Source organism: Protopterus annectens, chromosome 6.part1, assembly GCF_019279795.1.
Source record: "Protopterus annectens isolate FY-2018-M chromosome 6.part1, PAN1.0, whole genome shotgun sequence".
In the NCBI taxonomy this organism is placed as follows: domain Eukaryota; kingdom Metazoa; phylum Chordata; order Ceratodontiformes; family Protopteridae; genus Protopterus; species Protopterus annectens.
The window spans coordinates 298,797,508-298,822,763 of NC_056738.1; the positions used below are offsets into that span (position 1 = coordinate 298,797,508).

Genomic DNA, 25,256 nt, shown 5'->3' on the forward strand with positions numbered 1-25,256 from the left:
TCTTCTTTTCCCCTTTGTATGTGCCCTGTAGTGTAGTAATGCTTTTAGCTTTAAAAATCTTTAGGGATTTTCTATCAGTTTAAATATTCTATTTTAATTTGACTCCATTTCTATTCTCTTCTACTTCTAATGACTTAATTACTGGTTTTCCAGCTTAATTTTTCAAAGAGAAGAGATAGCTTTATTTCTAGACATTAGTCTATTCTCTATGCTATATTCTTTAATATCTATTCCCTTTTAAAAGCTAGTTTAACAATTACACAGATATATTTTTATAGCTGGCAAAGCAGTAGATAGTCTATAATCTGTATGATTTCAGTACCAAATCAACTATTCTGGAAGAAATGTATATTACTTGAATATGTTTGTCAATACTTATAACCTTCACTGCTACACTATTATAACCCCCCCCCCCAATTCCTCAACTGGACTAACAACTAAATGACTGAGGGGAATCTATCAGCTGTAAGACTGTAATGTCAAATCAACTATTCCAAAAGAGATTTCTATTACTTAAACATATTTGTCAGTAATTATAATCTTCACTACAAGATTATCATAACCCCCTCTTCTTCTCCAATAAAAATTTTAAGGAGCAATGTTGAATCATACTTTGCTTGTAATAAATAGAGTACATTCTCTTTGATTCTTAATCTTTGTATCTGAGTTTCACAGCATGTATATATTCTTATCATAATGGGAAAATACACAGTTTCGCTAATTATATTTTCCCACTTTCTCTGTGATAAACCTTAAAATCACTACCAAGTATGCAGAAAGCAGTATTAGATTCAGTGGGCATCATAATATGCCCTTGTCCTTAAAGCATTATTTTTTTTTATTTAGCTCCCCCTCCCCCCACCCACAGCCTCTATCTGTTCTTCCCAGCTTTCATGCTTTCCCATCTCTCAATCTCTAGGTCAATGTATTTGACACTCAGGCATTGTAGATAAGTTCATGAAATTTTCTATAAACCCCAATGTTATCCACCAGATAGCCAACTGGATCACAGAGAGGATCCAAGAAGTCAGAATAGGGGGGTCTACCTCCCCTAAACAGCGGGTGACTAGCAGGGTCCTTCAGGGATCAGTGCTGAGGCCATCCCTCATTGTCACCTGCTTCTCTGATGTCAGTGTTAACGACAAAGACATCTGGCTAACTTAGTTCATGCATCCAAAGAATTCCCCATTGACACAAGAAGGACTGACTAATAACTGGTGCCAGAGTCTCTGTCTAAAACTCAACGCCAAGAAATGTATAACAGTGTCTTTGAGAAATATAGCCACCCCTGCAAATTACTACATTGATGATACACCCATAAGGATAGACCCAGTGGTCAAGGATTTGGGGACACATGTAGACAGTGACTTGGTTTTCGATTACAATGTGTCTAATATAGTAAGGAACTCATTCTATGTTATGCAACTTATAAGCAACGGTATGGCATCCAGGTCTCAAAGTATTGCGTATAATGACCCCTTCAGTATGTATCTGACCAGGCAAATGCAATAATTGATGCATCCTCAGAGATTCCTCACAAAAAGAATAAATGATATAGTGAACATGTCCTCTGCAGACTAACTCAAAGCCTTAACCTTAGTCTCAGACACCTGTATACTGTTAATGAGTAATCTATACCTGACCTTCAAAGCATCTTCATAATCTGGCCTTAATGGATCTGTTGCACATTCTCAAAACTAACTGGAATTCTATTATTTCAAAAAGTGCAATGTAGATATGCAGAGCTAAAACTGTTATTGCAACAAGTGTATATCTTCTTGCTCAGTTACTCCTAGCACTATACATCTATCTCACAAAACAGCTTTATTACTCTTTGTCACATTACATATAGTACCCTGGAAGTACCTTTTACTGAGGAATACCTTTTTAATAATTTCCCATATATCCTGAATCAATCGTTGTTACTCAAATCTTTCATGACTTTTTTGTATCATTTAGATTTTACAAATTTCTCCAAATGACAACTGCTTACGACAGCATTTTTAATCCAAAGACGAAACTATGAAACCATTTATTTTATGCTTCCAGGTTTCAAATGATCTTTACTATACCCCACTTGTGAATACAGAATCCATGCTTTCATGTACCTCCCTTCTGTTTGTCTTAATATTAGACTTCTCTGTTTTTCTTTCATCCTTCTTAACTTCCCCATGTTTCACTTCACTCCATTGTTCATGATTTACAGTTAAAGCATCCTCTTCACTTTGCTGACATACTGTCATATATAAATCTTTGAATTTGTTTTTATCACCTGTGACACATTTGATTTAACCCCTTTCTTTATTTAATTAAATTAAAATCCTTACCAAGTTCTTCAATGACAAAAGTATCTGCTTAATTCAAATTCTAAAAGCTAATGCTGAACATTTAATTGGGTTTGTTGACCATCATATGACACTCTTCCATAGAGTCTCATTATTTACAGTATCCTAAACAATTTGCAATTTTGATTCACAAATTCATAGAGATTCCAAGACCCTCCCTCCCTCTGGCTGCACCTCTTTTCTGCAGGAGCAATCCCAGAGTAAATTTGTGAAAAAATATCAAGTCATCTAGGTTATGTTTAAAGGAAGATAATAACTTGTACTGCTTAATATGCACGGAAAATTTATTCAAGAGATTGGGAAGGTGCTGAATTATAAACATGTCCCTCCTCCATCACGTGTTATTTATCTGTTGGTGAAGATACATGCCTCTGTTTCTAAGTCAGATGAAGCCATTACACTTGTAGGGATGGGAGATCTCCAGGACAACTGTGTCTCTAATGACAGAGATCACCTACACATACGTTTATAAAACACTAAATAAAGCAATAGGACTTACATCCTCTTTTGAAAGCTCAGAAAATTTAGGCATATGGTCTTTTGGGTTCACCAAAAGGAGCATTGTATAACTTTTTTGGTGTGCTGATCATTGATGCTTTACTGTGTGCTTTTCGGACCTTGCAAGCCATTCAGGAAGTAAGTTTTGTGTACTTGTGATTGGAGGGAAAGTCAGTTTTCCACAAAGTTCACTATTCTCAGAGTAGACAAATATTTCTGGTGCATGTGTACATACGCGTGTGTGTGTGTGTGTGTGTGTGTGTGTGTGTGTGTGTGTGTGTGTGTGTGTGTGTGTGTGTGTGTGTGTGTGTGTGTGTGTGAGAGTGTGCGCGTGCATGCAAGTTTTAAAAAGATGGTTAATCAGCTGAATTTGATTGACTTCTTCGAATCAGTCTCCAGAGCTGTGGAAGAGGGTAAGGCAGTCCACACAGCCTATATGGACCTCGCCAAGGCCTTCGACACCATCCCCCACTCTGGAATCATAGATAAACTTACTAAGCTGGGCATAAATCCCTATGTCACTCGATGGGTTTCCAACTGGCTTACTGACAGAACCCAGACTGTAAAAGTAGCCGACTCCAAATCCAACTCCAGACAAGTGACAAGTGAAGTACCTCAGGGTTCAGTCCTGGGATCAGTCTTGTTTGGCATCTACTTCTCGGAAGTACAGGCCAACACTAAGGGACTCTGGCTAACAAAGTTCGCAGATGACTGCAAACTGGGAGCCATTATTGAATCCCCAAATGATGTGGATATTCTACAAAAGGGCCTTACAGAAACAGATGCCTGGTGCCAGAGCCATGGGCTCAAGCTTAATGCCAAGAAATGTATAGTTATCCCCTTTGGAAAAAACACATGTACCCATGAATTACCACATAGGTGGCAGGACACTAAACATCGAAAGTGTGATGAGAGACTTATGGACACAGGTGGACAGTGGTCGCACTTTTGATAACCACATCGCCACAACAGTCAGGAAATCCTTCTATGTGGCACACCTCATCACTAAGGGCTTTTCATTCAGAAAAAAGGAGGTCATTGTCCCACTGTACTCATCCCTCATTAAACCCATTATAGAGTATAATGCCCCATTTGGTATGTACCTCACAAGACATCTGCAACAGCTGGAAAGGCCACAGGAATACCTCACTAAAAGAATCACAGGCCTAAAGCAGATGCCATATGCTAACCGTCTAAAAAAACTCCAGCTATACTCTGTGGCATATCGTCTACTCAAAGGCGATCTCTGCTTAACATACAAAGCCATGCCAAACCCTGAGCTGTTGGACATGCTCCCCTTAAAGAAATCCCAATCCCTCAGAGCCACATGCTCCAGGGATCTAAACCTTGTCATCACAATGAACAAAACATGCTGGAGGGATAGGTTCCTGATGCAGAGACTCCCCATACTCTGGAATAGACTGCCCATACATGTCAAGCAGCGCACCTCATTGGCCCTCTTCAAAAGGAACCTTGATGATTGGATGGGAGATAGGAAATTCACCCCGGGTATCATGTCAGTCGCCCTGCTAGACAGGGGTCCAGAGAAGTAAATATTGTGGGAAGAAATATCCAGGGAATTGTTATGGCTAGGCTTGCATAGGCCCTAGGGCCGATAGCCTAGTACCAGCCTATGAAACTATGAACCTATTTACCTTTTCAGTCCTTAATCTTCATCAAAATATGTTCAATGTAGTAGCATTCTAACAATAAAAATATACAAACGATGCCTGAAGAAAGTAAACTACTGGAACGCAAACAATGAATATAGACAAACCAAACTGCCAAAAGTCCACAAAGATCTTTTGAACCCCCCTTTCTGACCCATAGTGGCAGGAGCAGGGTGGGCCACAGAGCCGCTTTCAATATACCTTGATCATCATCTTCTTTCAGCTGTTCCCGTTAGGGGTCACCACAGCGGATCATCTGTTTCCATTTCTTCCTGTCCTCTGGATCTTGCTCTGTCACACCAACCACCTGCATGTCTCTCTCTCACCACATCCATAAACCTTATCATAAGCCTTCCTCTTTTCCTATTACCTGGTAGCTTCATCCTTAGCATATTTTTCCCAGTATGCTCAGCATCCCTCATCAGCACATGTCCAAACCAACATAATCTTGCCTCTCTGGCTTTGTCTTCAAACCTTCCAACCTGGGCTGACCTCTAATATAATTATTCCTAATCCTGTCCACCCTTGTCACACCCAGTGCAAATCTTAACATCTTTAACTCTGCCACATCCAGCTCTAACTCCTGCCTTTTTGTCAATGCCACTGTCTCCAACCCATATAACATAGCTGGTCTCACTATCCTCTTGTAAACCTTCCCTTTCACTCTTACTGGTACTCATCTGTCACAAATCACTCCTGACACTCTTCTCCACCCACTCCATCCTGCCTGTACTCCCTTCTTCACCTCTCTTTCACACTCACCATTACTCTGAACTGTTGATCCCAAGTATTTAAACTCATCCACCTTCAACACCTCTACTCCTTGCATCCTCACCATTCCTCTATCCTCCCTCTCATTCACACACATATATTCTGCCTTAGTCTTGCTGACCTTCATTCCTCTTCTGTCTAGAGCATATCTCCATCTCTCCAGGGTCTACTCCACCTGTTCCCTACTCTCACTACAGATCACAATGTCATCTGCAAACATCATAGTCCACGGGGACTCCTGTCTGATCTCGTCTGTCAAGCTGTCCATCACCATGGCAAATAAGAAAGGGCTCAGAGGTGATCCTTGATGTAATCCCACCTCCACCTTAAACGCATGTGTCACTCCCATCGCAGACCTCACTGCTGTCACACTACCCTCGTACATATCCTGTACCACTCTTACATACTTCTCTGACACTCCCATCTTCCTCATACAATACCACAACTCCTCTCTAGGCACCCTGTCATATGCTTTCTCTAAGTCTACAAAAATACAATGCAACTCCTTCTGACCTTCTCTGTACTTCTCCATCAACACTCTCAGAGCAAACATCGCATCTGTAGTGCTCTTTCCCGGAATGAAACCATAATGCTGATCACTAATCATCACGTCCCTTCTTAACCTAGCTTCCACTACTCTTTCCCATAATTTCATGCTGTGACTCATCAGTTTAATCCCTCTGTAGTTACTACAGCTCTGCACATCACCCTTATTCTTAAAAATCGGTACCAAAACACTTTTTCCCCATTCCTCAGGCATCCTCTCACTTTCCAAGATTTCATTAAACAATTTGGTTAAAAACTCAACTGCCATTTCACCTAAACACCTCCATGCTTCCACAGGTATGTCATCTGGACCAACAGCCTTTCCATTCTTCATCCTCTTCATAGCTATCCTTACTTCCTCCTTGCTAATCCATTGTACTTCATGATTCACTATCCCCACATCATCCAACCTTCTCTCCCTCTCATTCTCTTCATTCATCAGCCCCTCAAAGTACTCCTTCCATCTGTTCAACACATTCTCCTCACTATTGAGTATGTTTCCCTTATTATCCTTTATCACCTTTACCTGCTGCACATCTTTCCTAGCTCGGTCCCTCTGTCTAGTCAATCGGTACAGATCCTTTTCTCCCTCCTTAGTGTCCAACCTTTCATACAACTCTTCATATTTTATTATTTTATTTTATTTTATTTTACATTTGTTGACCAGGCTAGTCTAGCTGGATATATGTCCATTTTCAATAGAGGCCTGGGGAGAAAAGCTCCACAAAATGATGGGTTTATATAATCAAGAGTTGTTATACATTCAAATCAGAAATATTATACAAAAGGAAGGTGTTACAAAAAAAAAACTGATTCATAAGCATTACCAAGAAAAATACTTTGCAATACTTGAAATAAAAATGCAAGAAAAATTTTTTTTTTTTTTTTTTAAGGGTGAAAAGAGGTTGAGGGAATAGAAAGTTTAGTCAGGGTTGGTACAGGACAGAGATGTTGGGAATTAAGCACAGTTTTTAGCTGCCTCTTGAAGGTACAAACAAAAATACTAAAATAACCTAGAAAAGGTTTGAGGGGGTGAAAAAATGGTAGAGGGAATAAAAGTTTAGTCAGGGTTTGTACAAGGACAGAGCCATTGAGAGTTAAGCAAAGTTTTTAGGTGCTTCTTGAAAGTGGGTAAAGAAGTAATAGCAGTGAGTTCACTTGGAAGCTTGTTCCAGATAGGTCCAATACAGTTGGAGAACAAACAGTCCCCAGCTTTATTGTTGGATTTATAGGGTGCCGCTAGTAGCTTTGTGGCAGAGTTCAAGGAAGATAGATTTTTATAAGGAGAAATAAGGGTACTAAGTATTGTGGTATTAGAAGGTTGATAGAAGATTTTGTGGGTGATGGTAAGTTGCTGTAGTCGTATTTGATTTTGTAATTCTAGCCAGCCTAGTTGTTTAAGATTTGAGCAATGATGGGTTCGAAAAGAGGCTCCTATGGCAAATCTTGTAATATTGTTATATGATATTGCTAGTTTATTGAAATTAGATTTTGATAAGTTTGTAAAAATAGGTGAGGCATAAAGAAGGGTAGAGAGTAGGTCCGTTTGTGCTATAGTCCTTCTGGCTGAGGTAGTAAGGAAGGGTTTGAGTCTGCAGAGAGATCCAAGTTTTCTATTGACTGACTTGATGGTTAAGTTAATATGGGCATCGAAGTTGAGATTATGGTCTATTGTGACACCTAAAAGTTTGGTAGTAGAGTCAGGGGATATTATTGTGCCATTGTTAGAAATTATATCAAAGGTAAAGGTCGAAGATTTCTGTGATGGTGTAAAAAGTAATAATTTAGTTTTTTTGGGATTCAGTAAGAGGCAATGCTGAAAGAACCAGTTTTCCACTGCTGTGAAGACTTGTTGTGTAGTGGTCTGAAGCTTAATTGGGGAGGATGCTGAACATATCAGTATTGAGTCATCGGCATATTGTATACATATGGATTGAGGAAGTGACATATTTAGATTGTTAATAAAAATAGAAAAGAGGAGAGGTCCTAGTATTGAGCCTTGTGGCACTCCTGTTGTGATGGGAAGAAGAGATGAAATGGGATTATCCCAAAGAACTGCTTGTTGTCTATTTTCTAAGTAGGAATTAAACCACTGGATAGCTTGAGTGTCCAAGGCAAATGATTTGAGGATGTTTAGTAAGAGGGAATGGTTGACCATATCAAAGGCCTTAGAGAGGTCTAAGAATAGCGCTGAGGACAGCAGGTTGTTGTTCCGATTTTTATTAATATGGTCTGTGAATGACAAGAGTGCTGTAGTAGTGCTGTGATAGGGTCTGAAACCATTTTGGCAGTCTGCTAGAAGATTGTTTTGGAGAAGATGGTCAAGTAGTTGACAATGTATACATCTTTCCAAGATTTTAGCTAATGGAGAAAGTAAGGCTATGGGATGGAAGTTGGAGAACTCGAAAGAGTTACCGCCCTTATGTAGAGGAATGATATGAGAAACTTTCCAGAGGGTTGGAATAAAGCCTTCAGTTATGGTTCAATGAATTAATATGGAGACAGGAAGGTCAATTACTTTGGCGGAAATTTGTAGGTATTCAGCTGGGAGAAGGTCAGCTGAAGGGGTACATGGTTTGAGTTTTGTAAGAAGAGTAAAGATAAGATCTGTTGAAACTGGTTGCAATTTGAAAGAGGGGGGATTTTTGTTGAGGGAATAAGGTGCTTGTGTGGACTGTGGAGATATAGTTGAAGCAAGAGAGGTGACAGTGTCTGAGAAAAATTTGTTGAAAGTATCAGCAATTTGGTTAGGCGTGTTCTGAGTGAGGTTAGAAGGAGTGGGTGTTTTAGAGTTACCTGGATGTAGTGGTTTATTGATACTTGACCAGAATTTCTGGGGGTTTTGGTGTTGGGTATGTTGCAAATTCCAATAATAATTTTTTTTATTAAGGAATATAAGTTTCTTTGTTGCATTCCTCAGTTGTTTAAAGGTGTGGTGGTCTGATGGGTTTTTAGTACTACGCCATTTGGCCCAGGTTCTATTTCTATGTAACATTTTTTTGTTTGGTTTCTCTTGTTAGCCAAGGAGCAGGCTTTGCTTTGGTTTTAATTAATCTAGTAGGGGCATGGAGGTTGAGGATTTGAAGGAATTTGTTGTTAAAGTATGAGACTGCTTCGTTGAGAGGTAAGTATTTTAGGGGAGATCAATTACAAGCTTTGAGTTCTAATTGGAAGTTAGTTTGGTTGAAATTGCTTTTGTTCCTGGTAGTTCTAACTTGAGTATTATTGGAGATAGGGCTGTTTTGTCTGGTGATAAAAGTGGTTAAATGGTCACTGATATTATCAGGTAGTGTGCCTGTAGTATAAATCATAGGGTTGCTATTAACTAAAATACAGTCTAGGGTACTTTGTTTGGAGCTGGTTTTGTTTATTCGAGTGGGGATAGTAATGGTTTGGATAAAGCCATAGAAGTTTACGTGAGAGGTGGGTTTTTGGGAGAAGCAAGAATTCCAATCGATATTAAAGTCATCTAGAAGTATAGTTTCCTGAGGAAAGGAGTTTGAGAGCCAGTACAGTAAGTTTTCAAGGGTATTAATATTGTTACCTGGGGGTATATAACAACAAATGATATAAATGGATTTATAAGTATTAATTTGTAGTTTGGTGATTAAGATTTCACTCTTGTTTTGTAAGGGTGGTTTTGTATCTAGTAAGGTAACCAGTAGTTCAGTTTTGTAAAATATAGCTACACCTCCGCCCTTCATTATCCTTAGCCTTCGCCACCTCTCTCTTTGCCATGCACCTCATCTCCTTATACTCCTGTCTACTTTCTTCATCTCTCTGACAATCCCACTTCTTCTTTGCCAGTCTCTTTCTCTGTATACTCTCCTGTACTTCCTCATTCCACCACCATGTCTCCTTGTCATCCTTCCTCTGTCCAGATGTCATACCAAGCACCTTTCTAGCAGTCTCCCTTACTAGCTCTGCTGTACCCAGCTATTTGGTAACTCTTCACTGCCACCCAGTGCCTATCTTAACTCATCTCTGAACTCCACCTCACAATTACCCTTTTTCAATTTCCACCATTTGATCCTTGGTGTTGCCCTCACACTCCTCTTCCTCTTCTTCATCACCAACGTCATCCTACAAACCACCATCCTATGCTGCCTAACTACATTTTCCCCAGTCACCACTTTACAGTCTCTAATCTCCTTCAAACTGGCCCTTCTACATAATATATAATCCACCTGTGTGCATCTTCCTCCACTCTTGTATGTCACCCTATGCTCCTCCCTCTTGTTAAAATACGTATTCACCACAGCCATGTCCATCCTTTTCACAAAATCCACTACCATCTGACCTTCTGCATTCCTTTGTTTAACACCATACCTAACCATCACTTCCTCAACCCCTCTGTTCCCTTCACCAACATGCCCATTTAAATCTGCTCCAATCACCACTCTCTCACCCGTGGGTACAGTCATCACCACTTCATCCAACTCACTCCAAAATTTTTCTTTCTCATCCATTGCACACCCAACTTGTGGAGCATATGCACTAACAGCATTCATCATTACACCATCAATTTCCAGCTTCATAAACATCACTCTATTCGACACTCTTTTCACCTCCAAAACACTCTTAGCATGCTGTTCCTTCAGGATAACTCCTACGCCATTTCTCTTCCCATCCACACCATGATAAAACAATTTGAACCCACCTCTGATACACCCAGCCTTACTCCTCTTCCATCTGATCTGTTGCACACACAATATACCAACCTTTCTTCTGTCCATCATATCGGCTAGCTCTCTCACTATACCAGTCATACTGCCAACATTCAAAGTTCCGACCCTCACTATCACAGTCCTAGCCTTTCTCCTCTCTTCCTGCCTTCGGCCATGCCTTCTGCCTCTTCTCCTCCTTCGGTCAACTGTAGCCAGTACCCTGTTGGTTAACAGTACTGGTGGCGGTCGTTGTTAACCCGGACCTCAACCGATCCAGTATGTAAACATTTACTGGTGTCCGCATGAATTATTTGGTGAAGTTTTATGCCGGATGCCCTTCCTGATGCAACCCTCCCCATTTATCTGGGCTTGGGACCAGCACAAAGAAATGTACTGGCTTGTGCATCCATAAGAAATTGAAACCGGAACTAGCAACTTGTAATTCTGGGTTAACAGATAGTAAACACTTCTTACAAGAATTTTACAACTTTGCTAGTCAGGAAAGTGATAGCAGTTTAGGTTATTTAGTTACTTTAGACATAACTTCACTCTTCAGTTGTATACCAAATATTGAAGCAATACAGATGGTTAAGCAGGTACTTCTTAAGAGAGGTATATATGATATAAAACATATAGATTTTTTGTGTTTATTATTAGAAATGGTGCTTGAATTTAATGTGTTCACATTTGATGACCATTACTACCTACAGACCTCTGGCGCAGTAATGGGCACCTCCTGTGCCAATAGCTATGTCAATTTGGTCATGGTGGCATGGGGAAGAGGAGGCCATGTATAAACTAGACTCACACATGAGACGTGTTATTTTATCATCGCTTTGTCCATGACCTCTTCCTATATTGAAAAGGTACCACTAGTGAACTACACCAATATGTTCATGAGGTGAATTCAAGTACCACTTTTCTTAAGTTTTCTTATGCATGTTCCAATACATCCATTAATTTTCTGGATATCAGATTATATATGAGTGAAGATTATACTTTCCACACCTATCTATATAGGAAAGACTGTTATAGGCCTACTTATGTACATCGAAAGAGTATGCACCCACAACATATATTTAGAAATACACTAATGGGTCAAGGTCTGCGCACCAGTCGCTTACATAGTAGGAATGAAGATTTTGAGAAGGGACTTCAGACAATGAAGTCTGACTTCATTTCTAAAGGTTACCAAGCTAGTGAGATTGATAACATTCATGATAGTATTAAACTTTGTAGGACAACTACTGGGAAACCGTATTTTTATTCATCGGTCTGGATAACCATATGGGTGCAAATCAGAACAGCAATGACAACAAAAATACTGTCTTTTTGGTTTAACTTATTCCAGTGATGAGAAAAAGATTAGAAATATTATTTATAAACACTGGTCAATATGGTGTACAGACCAGGACATACATAGACTTGTTGGTGATAGACCAGTGTTTGGCTATAAAAATAAAAAGTCACTGAAACAAAAGTTATGTTATCCCAAGACTATTAATCAGTTAGGAAGAATTACACCTGATTATGGGATGAGAAGATGGAATAGCTGTTCCTTTTGTACTTGCATGGATGTATCTGGATTTTTTACACATCCAATTGATAGCAAGGAGTTCTCATATTTACCACAAGCTGACTGTAACTCGAAAGACTTAGTACATTTAGCATTGTGCAACGAATGCTGCTTATTTTATGTAGGCAAGATGAACAGACGCCCTACGTGAGCACATCCGTGATTACCTTTATTGTGCACGTAGGGGTATGAGTTACAGTGCAATAGCAAAACATATGATTAATACTGACATGGAACATACTTTTAGATTTTTGGTATTAGAATTGATTCATGGGAACATCAATATGGGAAACCTTACAAATAGAACACATCAAGCAGAGCTTAAGTGGATCTTTTTATTAAGAGCACATTATCATTCTGGGCTGAATGATAGTATATCTATAGAGCCTGCTCTGAGAGCTAGACCTCTAAAAAGAAATAAAATCCACATGGTATATATTTTTATTTATTAATATTTATACTTAGTTTATAGTATATATATTTTCATATTGTCTTAAGATACTGTCTGTAGCTTTAAAACTGATTTACTAAGTTACTATGGCTATTAATGTCACTGTATGCACTTTGAATTGATTGGCTATCCAGAATAGTCATTGCGTTTTATAATGAGGAATTTAGAAATGTATTTTAGATCTGATGAAGCTCACTGCAAAAGCGCTTATCTGTATTTTTATGTTGTCATAAAATTCATTGTTTTATTCATCTGCTGTAGACTACTTGGACTTGATTTTGGTTTGCCTATATTTGTAGTAGCATTTTAATTTACCTACACCTCATTCCATGTACATTTAAATACTGATTCTGAAAACAGTTTGCTTGGTTAGTCTATTAATCTATATATGAAAACCATTCCATTTGGACAATATTATCTTCTCCAATGTGTAACCCTCTTCACAGTCTTAGAATGCTCAACCCTCCAATCAGCTTCATTCTACAAGTCCATAAAATGAGGTAGTAGAATGGGTATTGCATCACAAAGAATCTTCAGTTCTCAGCCTTAACAAGTTTTTTATCTGAAGGTTGCACACTTTGCCTTCTGACAGCAGACATATATTCTCACTTAAACATTAACTTTGAAGGCACAAATGGTGTTTGCAATAGCCAGTACTTGCAAGTCTGTGATAAATTTTAAAAGAGCTTTAGTAGAAGCAAGTTTTGTTTGAAAACTGAAGAGTTAATTGATTTGTAGTAAGTGACTGCAATACTTTAAAACATATATAGGGACTGCATTGGTTATTGTTCCACCAGAATTTCCTTCTTTAACAATATCAGTTCTAGCAAAAGTGAGATAAGTTAGACGATTTTTGCCAGTAATCACTAAGAGAAATATTATATAATGCATCTGTGCAATCCTCACCCATCAGTAGAATTCACAATTAGTGTTGACTTCCCTTTAATTTGGGTTTGATTAAAACTGCTCCTTTGTGCAGATGTAACATTTTTTTTTCTTTTTACAAATTAATTTTCTGAAAGAAATGAAATTAACATATTAAAACATGTATCGATGAAATTAGTGAGATATTAATCTATGTGATTCTGCATCATAACCAGTGGTTTCTATTAATCACATGTAAAATCAATTATTAAATTTATGAAAAATAAAAACACAGCTGAACATATTATAAGATAGCTTTTAAGTCATGTAGTCATGTTTTCAGTAATTCCTACCACAATATTTGTTTAATTGTGGCAACCAGTCTTCAATTGGGTAGCATAAAAAAACATGCAATCAGCAGAACCTCATATATGACTGATTCCAGACACAATTTCAGATCACTAGATGACATAATCAATGTAAAATTAGTATTGAAAAAAGTCTGAAATTTCTTAGTTACATATGTTTACTATTTCTTAAGTTCACCCATTTCTTAAATGTTAACCCAAAACTGTTTCTCGTTTCCATAATACTTACATCTAGGACACAATTTCAGCTTATTCCATATAAACAAAAATATGTTTAGTTATGTGTCATCAGACATGGATATATAAAATTTAATTTGAACTGCCATTCGCATAGTCAAAGAAAACTACTTTAATATACAGGATAGGTACAATGATAAAGATCAATAAACAAAAAACTTTAAACAAGGCAACATGAACCAAGCAAAAAAATGAGAAAAACAACTTGAACCCACATTGTAATACTGATAAAAGCACTTAGCAGAAAGACAAAATGTTAATGAGAAGGCATTGCATGCAATAATAAGATGAAAATGTTCATTAAATACTTACCAGCTAATTTATCTCTTTGTCCTTGCTTCTTTCTTTCTCTCTCTCTATGTGTATATATATATATATATATATATATATATATATATATATATATATATATATATATACATATATTTATATATGTGTGTGTGTGTGCATTGATTTGTTTGTGTGTGTGTGTGTGTATACAAGGGTGTGGATAAGTGGAAAAGTTGATCAAAACTCACAAATGACTTAGGTCAACAAAATAAATGATTGACAGGTGTGCAATATCAACAATCCCTTGGGTTGGGGAATAGGTCTCTTCCTCGGGGAATGTGCAGTCTTGGCGTTATTGTATTAACTGGCAGTGAGGTATAGTTGATGCAGCCATGCACATGGGGATGTGGAGAGGCAAAACTCTGTTGTACATGTTTTGTTTTGTTTTTATGCTTTGAGGGTAGGTGTGGTGCTGTGTCATTCTTTGTGTATGGACATTTTGCTTCTGATGTTACTGATGCTGATATCTGCATAAGTAAATAGGTGTGTGTGTGTGTGTGTGTGTGTGTGTGTGTGTGTGTGTGTGTGTGTGTGTGTGTGTGTGTGTGTGTGTGTATGTGTGTGTGTGTGTGTGTGTTTGCATGCCTGTGTGCACAAGTGGTATATCTCTACAAGATGTGCCCTCACAAAATGTAAGGGCTAATTTGATTTGAAACATACCTCTTAACCTCTTAGAGCAAGAAATCTGGACAAAGCCATAAATAATGGGGGGACAAAGGTCCAAAAGTAGAGACACCTTTTAAATATTATTCTTACAAACTTAGAAAGTTGATAGAATAACAGGTTTTGCATTAGCATTAATTTTCTGAAGCGTATTTGAAACTCAAATTTCTATCATTATTTGCTGACTTCAACCCTCAATAATCTGACAAGGATTTACTAGAAAACCACAACTTTATGAGGAACAGATCAAAAATATGAGGCAAAAATCTGGCCATTGTGTGAAAATCTGTGCAGTGGAGAGGTATGAATAATGTACCACAAATAAAATGATGCCATGTGCTAAAGGTCTGTATTAAATATTGTTGTTTAGCAATAATTATCCAAATAAATGCAAAATGTCTCTATATGTTTAGAAGGTACTTTTGGTAGTATTGTTTACTCAATGGTCACTACTGTTTTTGTGCATATTTTAAAGCATTTATTTAATTTTGTGGCAAAAAGAGTCATTTCTCTGTTGGCTTTTCTAGTTCTATGTGCCACCTAATCTCCTTGCAGAAGGGCTGATTAGCCAAGGACTTAGTTGTTTGCTAGTTGTTTAATCTGCACTTAAGAGCTGTTTTTGCTGTGCTTTTACATTAAGAAATTCCAGGATCATCCAGCTTATGACAGAAAGTATTTAACTGGTCTCTCTGAGTTGGAAAATACTTTAAGAAATTAAAATATGATTATTTATTGGTTAGAGAGCATAGTTGTGATTTTTCAGGCTTTTTTTCTCGGCTATAAACTAGGCAAGCTTGTGGAAGCTGCCCACTGAGCAGCAGTAGTTAGCAGCGTCCTATATAGTAGCAAATGCCTAGACACTGAAATCTCCATAAAAAGTTAGTATTGGATCCAAAACCTTTTAAACAGTGGGGCATTGTGCAGAAATAAGCTTAGAGTGACTAGCTTGTACATCAAATATCAGTAACATATCCTAACATTATATAACATCTTGCCTTAACCCCAGAAATTAGCTTGCATATCAAACAGCACTACCCTATCCTAGCACTGTAACACATCTTGTCCTTAACCACAGAAACTACCCTAGGAGACCCATGTTAAAACCCAATCCTTAATCTTAAACAACTCACCTATTGCAGGACTAGATAACATGGATATGCAATGTCCAAATTTCTCTGTGGTCATCTTGGTAGATTTGGGCATGCCTAGGCAAAGTAACAATTGTCTCATGTTCTCAGACAACCAGATAATCATTAAAGAAAATAACATGGTATGCAACAGATGTAAATAAACAACTTTCTTGGAGGCAGAAATCTCACATATAAATGAGGTTGTCAGGAATACCCATACTACATCCCTCACACACACTGCTCACCTCACACACAGATTGACTTATGATGAGGTACTTAAAAGTAATCTTCCCAAATCTCAAAGACCTCCAAAGCCACATAATGGCAATACTGCTCCTCAGCAATCATTAAAGCACAAACCAAAATAAACACCAGACATCTTGCCTGGTAAATTTACAGCCAATGGTCCCCCAAGAGCAAAGCCCATAAGGCAAGCATATACTTTATCTAAGACACTTGTCATCGGGGACTCCATTGTGCGATATACAGACATCCCACTCATCAGGTTAGACAAGTAGAAAATAATGGTTAGTTGCCTATCTGGAGTCATGATCTGCAAGATCATGCACACACTCAAGTTACTGTGCCCCAGCTACCAATATGACTCTATCATAGCCCATGTGGGTGTAAATGACCAGAAACAAAATGGATCTCTTGGAATATGCGTCACAAATAGGTTTGAGCCTTACATTCAGCAGCATTCTACCTTCACCAAGGATGATGCCACAGTACAAACATGAAATTATTGATTTTAATAAGTGGCTTAGTTTCTGGTGTCACTCCAGGGGAAATCCAAAATCTTTTAGCATAAGAGGACATGGTCAAAAAAACACATTGCTTTGCCAAGAATGGGCTGCACCTGTCCCCCCTAAGCTTTCAGATTTTGGCTAAAACTTAATCTATCCCCTTAGAGCCTTTTTAGGTAATGCCAAAAGACAAAACTACTAACATAGTGAAAAAAATCTACAAGCAGCCTTAAGGTGTTACTGACTAATGCTCTGAGCCTAAACAAAAAACTCCACACCCTTCAAGACTTCCTTACTCAGAAGAATGTAGACATCTGTGCTGCTGACAAGGAACTTTACATTTCACTGTTTCGTGTATAAATTCAGTGTCTGCTGCCTTTGAAGAATAAATTGCACGTGTTACATTAAAAACATTTAAGCTGGTAATATTGCAACAGGGAATAGCTATCTAACTGACAACAGGTTCATAGTTACTATGCATCTCATCCAAAGGAGGACATACTCAGGAGTGCAACAACCCATCTCCCCTTAAAGGACATTGCAACAGCGTGGTATGGGAGTAGAACCCACAGCCTTTCCACCAAAGGCAAATAGGCTACTGTTGTGCATCTAGCACTACTTTCAAATTTTACAGCACAAACAGTGATGATAGCCATTTACTAAACAAAATGGTTACATTGAAAACAGAGTTAGCATGAGCAATAGTGAACTTCTCTTCCCTTGAAACTCAGCATTCCTTGAAAATGCACTGAACTCACTGAAAATGTACTGAAATCAATGTCCCTTGAAAATGCACTGAAACTCAACACTCCTTGAAAATGCCCTTTAATGCAGGATTCCTTCAAAATTCACTGAAACCCAACATTCTAAATGCACTGAAACTCCACAAATCTTTAAAAATGCATTGAAAGGCAACATTCTTTGAAAATGCACTGAAACTCAAAAGTCCTTAAAAATGTTGTCTCTGATGACAGTTTGGCAGTTGGTGTAGAGGACTCAGGCTCTTGTCTTCTATAATGAAGGTACAGAGTTTGAGACTGAATAAGTTAATCAACCTGCCATCCCTAACTGGCACAGTACACACGCATACTTTTCCAAGCTCGTAGTTTGTTCGTCCAAAGGAATGGCTGGCTCGCTTAGCAGCAGTTCTCCATATTTAAAAATCCCACATTCAACACATGCACAGTGTGTCCTTAAAGATGAAATGTAAGTTTTGTTTTTTTTTCTTTTATCTGGTCAAATTTAATGTTGTTGCAAACCCTGAGCAGTGGGCCCTCCAAGCCAGTGGGCCCTAGTCAACTGACTAGGTCACCTAGTGCTGGATCCAGCTCTGCAAACACAATATTATTCACAAAGTTGATGACTGCCCTGGTTTTAATTCTATTCTCAATTCCTACCATCCTAATAGACTACTTCAATCTAATAAACAACATCTTCTCAGCATATATAAACCCCACAAATCCTCCGGCTATACTGTCTATTCATACTTTGTCACTTAAAATGGAATTCTATCCCTCTAACCTCTCCAACTTCAAACTACTACTAAATGACTGCCTAAAATAAAACCTGGCTCTGCTCCAGGCTGAACTAATACCTCCCTCCTTCATACTTTGACAATGTTCATAGAGAAGGAGTTAGTAAAATCTATTTTTTAGACAAAGGTCAAATATATTTTTCCAAGGCTATATTATCTGTTCATCTCTGTTGCAGAGTGTACTCAGTGTGTTTAACATCATCTCTATGAAGTGAAACTTGTGAATACTTTATCTATTGACAATGTTCTTTTTCAGCTTGGTATAGCTTTCCAAATACTTGCAGTATATATGTATAAGTTCACTCTGCATTTGCTGAGGGTGAACTTTTACTTATTTAATATGTCATTCTTCTGTATTAGGCTTTGTAATGACTCTAACTGCAACCATAGTATGTCAATGTGGAGATTTTCTCCCCGGACCTCTGATAAAAATTGGATGGTATCTCATTTGGACTCTCCCAGTATACAAATATCAAATAAAATAAATAAATAAATAAATAAATAGTCCAACACTGCCTCAGTCTCATGGGTGTAATGCTTCCTGGACTTTATTAATACCAACACCCTGAAACAGATAGTGCACATGCCAACCGATATATCAAACATACTGGATCTGGTACTTGTCAATAAGGCAGAGCATTCACTTCCTCACTAGTGGGTTCAGATCACAAAGCTGTCGTACTTGTTGAAGTAAAAATAAACCCAGAAAGCCCGGCTAAACCAGTAATGGTTAGGAGCTATTCAAAGGAAAACTATATCCATTTAAGTGACAGTTTGTCAAAATGCTTCCCCCCTAACTCCATAGCTACCTATGCAGAATTGCTCACAGACCTCTCATACAAACATGTGACTGGCTGCATAGAAGTTGCTGTACCTATCAGATATAAAGCGAAAACAAATCCCAATTGTGGAATCCTTATCTTAACAGGGTATAAAATAAAAGAAGAAAACTCATGGACAAATCAAGAAGAGCAACTCCCTTAAAGACAAATGCTTTCTTATACAACTAAACAAAAAAACAAAGAGGCCTAATTAAGGCTAACTACAAGGTCAGGATAGTCTGCCAGGCTAAGAACAATTAGAAGGACATTTTTAGCTATGTCCGAAACCTTAGAGGTAACACACAGCAGTGCATTGAAGTGGTGGTCATTGGCACCATAGCTAATCTACTGGTGGATAAATTCAGCTTAAATTTCACCCCCACCTGAAATCCTCTCCAGCATACTTCCACCAAGCTATTAACAGGATTCAGGTGCTGGCAGTACCCATTAAATCCAACACCACCACCTCCATGGGTCCCAATAACATATCTGTTTGCTTCTTGATCAGTCTAAAACATGTCCTATCAGGATAACATGAGGCACTCTTCAAATACAGCCTTAAAACAGGCTACATCAAAAGTAAATGGACGACCACAACAATCATTCCCCTCCAGAAGGATAGGCCATCAATTGACCCTGGGAACTATGGACCCATCAGTCTAACAAACTTAATAACCAAACCCAAGGAAGAGATTATCATGGAAATGATAAACAATGACATTGACAACATACAGACACTGGACCTATCCTAATTTGGCTCTGTTGAGGGAAGGCCGTGCCTACTTAACCTGGTAGACTTCTTTTAGAAAGTCACTAAGCCAATGGATGAGTGCAAAACAGTGCATACTGCATATCTTGACATGTCTATGGCATTAGATGCAATACCCAGCTCAGACATTGTTGACAACCTCTCTGAGCTAGGCATTAATCCCTACATAGCTTGCTGGATTCCAGGCTGGTTCTCAGACAGGACTCAAGAAGTCAGGTTTGGTAAGACTACCTCCACCAGGAGACTGGTCACCAGTGGAGTAACCTAGGGCTGCTTGCTGGGCCCTCTCCTGTTTGGCATCAATTTCTCAGAAGTCATTGTTAACAACATTTGAAGACTCTGGCTCATCAAGTTCCCAGATGACTGCAGATTGGAAGCTATTGCAGATCCCTTCCAAGTCATCAACATTTTGCAAGTGTATTTAGCACTGACAAATGACTGGTGTCAAAGCCATGGCTTAAAACTCAATGCCAAAAATGCATTATAATGATCTTTGAGAAACTGTCAATCCAATTTAATTACTCCATTAATGAAATGCACTTAATAGTTGACCCAGTAATAAGAGAATCTGAAAACATATGTAAAAAAAAATCTGGCCTTTGACCAACATGTAGCTAAGATAATAAGAACATTGTTCTATGTCACCCAACTTATAGGTAAAAATATGGCATCCTTGTCCAAGGAAGAAATGGTACCACTCTATTTGGCCCTTATAAGTTCTATCATTGAATACAATGTCCCTTTTGGTACATATCTAACCAAATGCTTGCATCAGATGGAATGCCCACAAAGGTTTTGCACCAGGAGATTTCAGGGCATGATTACCCTGTCCTACTGCAATTGCCTATAGGCTTTGTCTCTGTATTCATTCTCCTACAGTCTGCTGAGACCCAGTCTTTGTCTGGCTTACAGGGCTTCTGCAGACTCAACCCTGATGGATTTGTTGCAAATGGACAAAACACACAGCACCAGAAACACTAGATCCAGAGATCTGAACTATGCTTTTGACATAAACTGAACAAGCTGGATACTCAGATATGTGTCCCCACACTAAGGAATAAGCTCCGTATCCATTTAAAACAGAGTTCATCCCTGATCCTATTCAAACAAAACCTTGAGAATTGGATGGGAAATCATAAATTTGCCTTTGTTTCTGGTCCCCAGTGTCCCTTATGGACAGAGACCGTCAATAAGAAAAGTATTAACCTAACACCCCCACACACAAATCCCTAGTTATCTTCCTATTAACATGCCCCCCTCCCATACAAACACAAATGATACTCAGGAACAAAATGGTTTGTGGCGTGCATCTAGGCTTGCAAGGGCCATAGTGGTCATTAGCCTAGTAACAACCTTTGAACCTCTGAACCTAATGTGCTAGTTTAAAAATATATTACATCGTTTGATGGATAGTTACTGGATACATTTCTAAATTATCTACAGGGAATATATCACATGGTACAACAGAAAGAGTACACACAGATATTTAGTATGTATTGTTAGAGAATGTCATATATGGACAACTGTCTTTTATGTATTTCTTAGTCATCTAACTGGCTTGGGTGGTTGCTGACAGATGTCCATCATTTGGGGAATTCACCCTCTTAGTGAAATAAATACCTCTGCACTTACATTTTACATTGGACATAAATAAAACATATTAACTATTGCATCTGATCCTCTTATTTTTATTAATTACTACATATAGATTAATTCATTCCCTCTAGGGGAGCTCCAGAAGTTTGCACTGTAGCTTCCAATGTGTGGAGCCTAAGGTTTTTGATAGAATCAAATTATGTCCTCAGATTTCAAACAAATGTTCATATCTATGGAACTATAAGGATTAGTAAAGAAGTATGTATGGCCAACTCTTCAGCCCAAACGATTTTCATAGTGGCAGTATTCTTTAGTTTCTAGGTATCAAACTGTATTTTATAAGTCACAGTAACTATCAAGTTTAAACAACTTGCAATGTCTCAGCAAAAACTCAGTTTACCCGCATTCAGTCAGCAGCATTTTCTCCATACATCTCAGAGCTTACATATGAGGCTAAGAAGTTCTGTCTGTGCTACTTGGTTGTTGAGAAATTTAGAAAAACATCACATTTATGACAGTATAACTAAATATTAAATGAAGAATTAATCTAGCTTTTCCTGCACTAGACAGAGTTCAGATATCAATACAGTTGTGTTTGCCATTGTGTAAACTTTAAGATGCAATATTTTAGTGCTTTGTAGCATGGTTTTGGAATTATTAAAGTAAATATGAACAAGTAGGATATAACTGCAGATACACCAGGAGGTATCACTTGATTGTTAGCAAGTTAAAGAACTTAATGCTGTTTCCTCCAATGCCAGAAAGACATAACACTTTTCAAACAGTGATGAACAGAAATGGGGCCTTAGTTTAAGATATGTGAGGCAGAATGTAGCAGTCTTTATCTAAAAAAAAATATTTTTTTGTACAGCATTGTTCTTCATTTGGAAACTAAACTGAACTATGGATTCTTGACAAATGCCAGTGACTAATGAATTTATGAACCTTGGTCCAAGACCAGTATCGTACACAATAATTATTCATGACTGGATGACAGCCATCCTTTTAATGCCAAATTGTAGGCAGAACATAGCCTAATGGCGGTTATTATAAAAAATAAATGTAGGTTACATTATGTTGCACGCTTTTCAGCATCTGCGGTTTATAGATTTGTCACAAGCATCCTGTGGGCTGAACAGGCAACAAGGCCCTTTTCGTTTGAAAGTCATCTCACTTTAATTTGCCATGAAGTGTTTATTGTAGTAACAGTATAACCCAGACATTTCAATGACAAAGAGAAAAGCAATTCTGTGAATAACATTTTTTTTTTTATCTCTTCTTTATTTGCTTCCTTAGGTCCAAACTGCTTTGCAGGGACTACAATAATCCCAGCTGGTATAGAAGTAAAAGTGGACGACTGCAACATCTGTCACTGTCATAATGGGGACTGGTGGAAACCTGCTCAATGCTCCAAGCGAGAGTGCCATGGCAAACAAACAATGTGAAATGAATCCAAATAGTAACTGGTTCAAACCCTGCCCAGGCACTTTGAACTCACCAGCAAAACTTTTTTAACATTTCAAAAACAGACAATTTTACTGGAGGAAAAGATAAGATTATTTTCGTGAAATGAGATGAGCGATGCCTGAGTTAAAGAAGAATGTCAAAACCGGTAACATGTCCAGATGGTCAAGAACTCTGCAATTAAATATAGTGTGATATGGACATCATTGAAAGGACGTAACATTTTAGCTGAATGTCCTGGATGTAGTCACCTCACCATCTGACTAAACCAAATCTTTGACCATCACTATGAAGTGTAAAATTCAAAACTATACTAATATGAATTAACAGTTTTACACTGGCATTGAACTGATGCATAAACAGTTATTAAAGTAGATTTGAAAAACTGTTGGAAAGTTGTGTGGGCTGCAAACGTCTATGAGGTCAGTCAGTCATTTGGCTAACTATAATGTGAAACTGGCCCATAAACTAATGTCAATGCTTAAGTTAGAGATGGTAAAATATGTCTAATGTGAGCTTCTTTAGACCGAGATACTATTTTAAAGATGCACAAAACCACTTTCACATAGCCTATTTAAGGTTGCTGTGTTATTTTTTGACACCATTGCCTTTTAATCATCTCAGAATTTAAATAAGTGACTATAGCTAGGTGCTGCAAAGAAGATTCTCATAGCCACTGTGGATTAATGTTTCATAGCATTGTGTTCCATAGCAACATCCAGTGAAGTCTCTTTGATGGAATGGACAAGCAGTATGGATCCGCATTTTGTTCTGACATCTAAGATTAACTTTAAGAGGATTGTTAGTCTAAAAACAAGGTGTTAAATTTATTGTGTGTCCATGTGTTGCCACTGATACTTAAATCATGCTTCTGAAAAACTGAATTAAATATTCTTCAATTTCTTTAAACAAAATATATTTTATCAACAGATGTCTTAAAATCACCTTAAGTGTTTATGAATGATGATTTCCAGGTGTTATTTAAAAGCATATTACCTTGTAATTTGTTTCATTTTTTCACCTTTTAACCCTTGAGTACCTTGAACTTCTACATATAAAACTCATCTGGAATCTTGTAATTTGAAAGAAGTGCATTGCTTTCTTTCGCTAATAGGGTCAGAACGCTCAGATAGATTTCATAATAAGTGTTTCACAGAGTATTATAAATAGATGGTATTCCTTTTGGAGTGACTCAGAATTAGGCAATAGTGTCAAAACTAAAATGTGGGTGGTATTCATAGCCCCAGAGTTGAGAAATGTGAAAGCTGAATGTGCAAATACTGCCACTAAGCTTGTATGTAAATAAGTAAACTGCAAATGAGTGGCATTAAGTTTACAAGTTCTCACACCTGCAATGGAATACCCACTACAGTCTGACATAGCTGAATCTGTATACATTGAAATACGAAGGAAGTAAATACGTGTGAGACTGGCCTATGTACTGTGTACATGCTGCACAAGTTTGTAAATTCATAACTGTTTTCCTATATTTCCATCAGCCAGCTGTGAGGCAGAGATGCACTAACATTTTCCATGACCTTCCTATGGTTGTGGTTCAGCACCACTGGTTAGCAGCTTATTAAAACATCTACAAATGCAGAATTCAATCTGAAGGTTACCTTATCGGAACAACCTCTTCTGTCTTGTATATGTAAGGAAAGGGTGAAGATGGGGCAGTCAAAAAAAAAGGAGAGAACAGACAAAGAAAACACAAAAGGAAGGCAGGATGCATATTTCTGGGGGTTAGCGCCCCATTTTTTCAATACACACACACACACACACACACACACACACACATATATATATATATATATATATATATACACACACACACACACACACACACACATACATATATATATATATATATATATATATATATATATATACAGATAGATATAGATATATACATGTATCTATACATATATATATATATATATATATATATATATATATATATGAAGCCACCAGACACTAACAAATAAAACTTAATGTTCAAAAATAACACAGACAACAGTAATGGCTAAAAGCCTGAAACAGGTCCCAAGCTCCTTTATTAAGCACATTCAACTCAATTCATTCAAGAAACTTCATCAGAATATCTAAATAACACAAACATTCTACTAGATATGGGTCTATCTATGTCAGAAGACCAAAAGTTCAAAAGACTGAAAATCAAAATATCTAAAACTCAAAATATTGAAAACATT

General features: G+C 37.8%; 1 protein-coding gene across 6 annotated transcripts in view; it reads left to right on the top strand.

Annotated features, from left to right (window-relative positions):
- The window catches only part of VWC2L (von Willebrand factor C domain containing 2 like), an 819,803-nt gene extending 795,671 nt beyond the window's left edge, over window positions 1-24,132 (top strand). For 4 of the 6 annotated variants that reach the window (XM_044075717.1, XM_044075719.1, XM_044075720.1 and 1 more), the window contains exon 4: window positions 22,879-24,132. In XM_044075717.1, coding sequence (XP_043931652.1) covers window positions 22,879-23,027 — 149 coding nt within the window. In that variant the 3' untranslated portion in view covers window positions 23,028-24,132. The remainder of the gene's footprint in view (window positions 1-22,878) is intronic. The other 2 variants (XR_006365375.1, XR_006365376.1) reach the window with 1 other exon arrangement.
- Window positions 24,133-25,256: the final 1,124 nt, after the last annotated feature.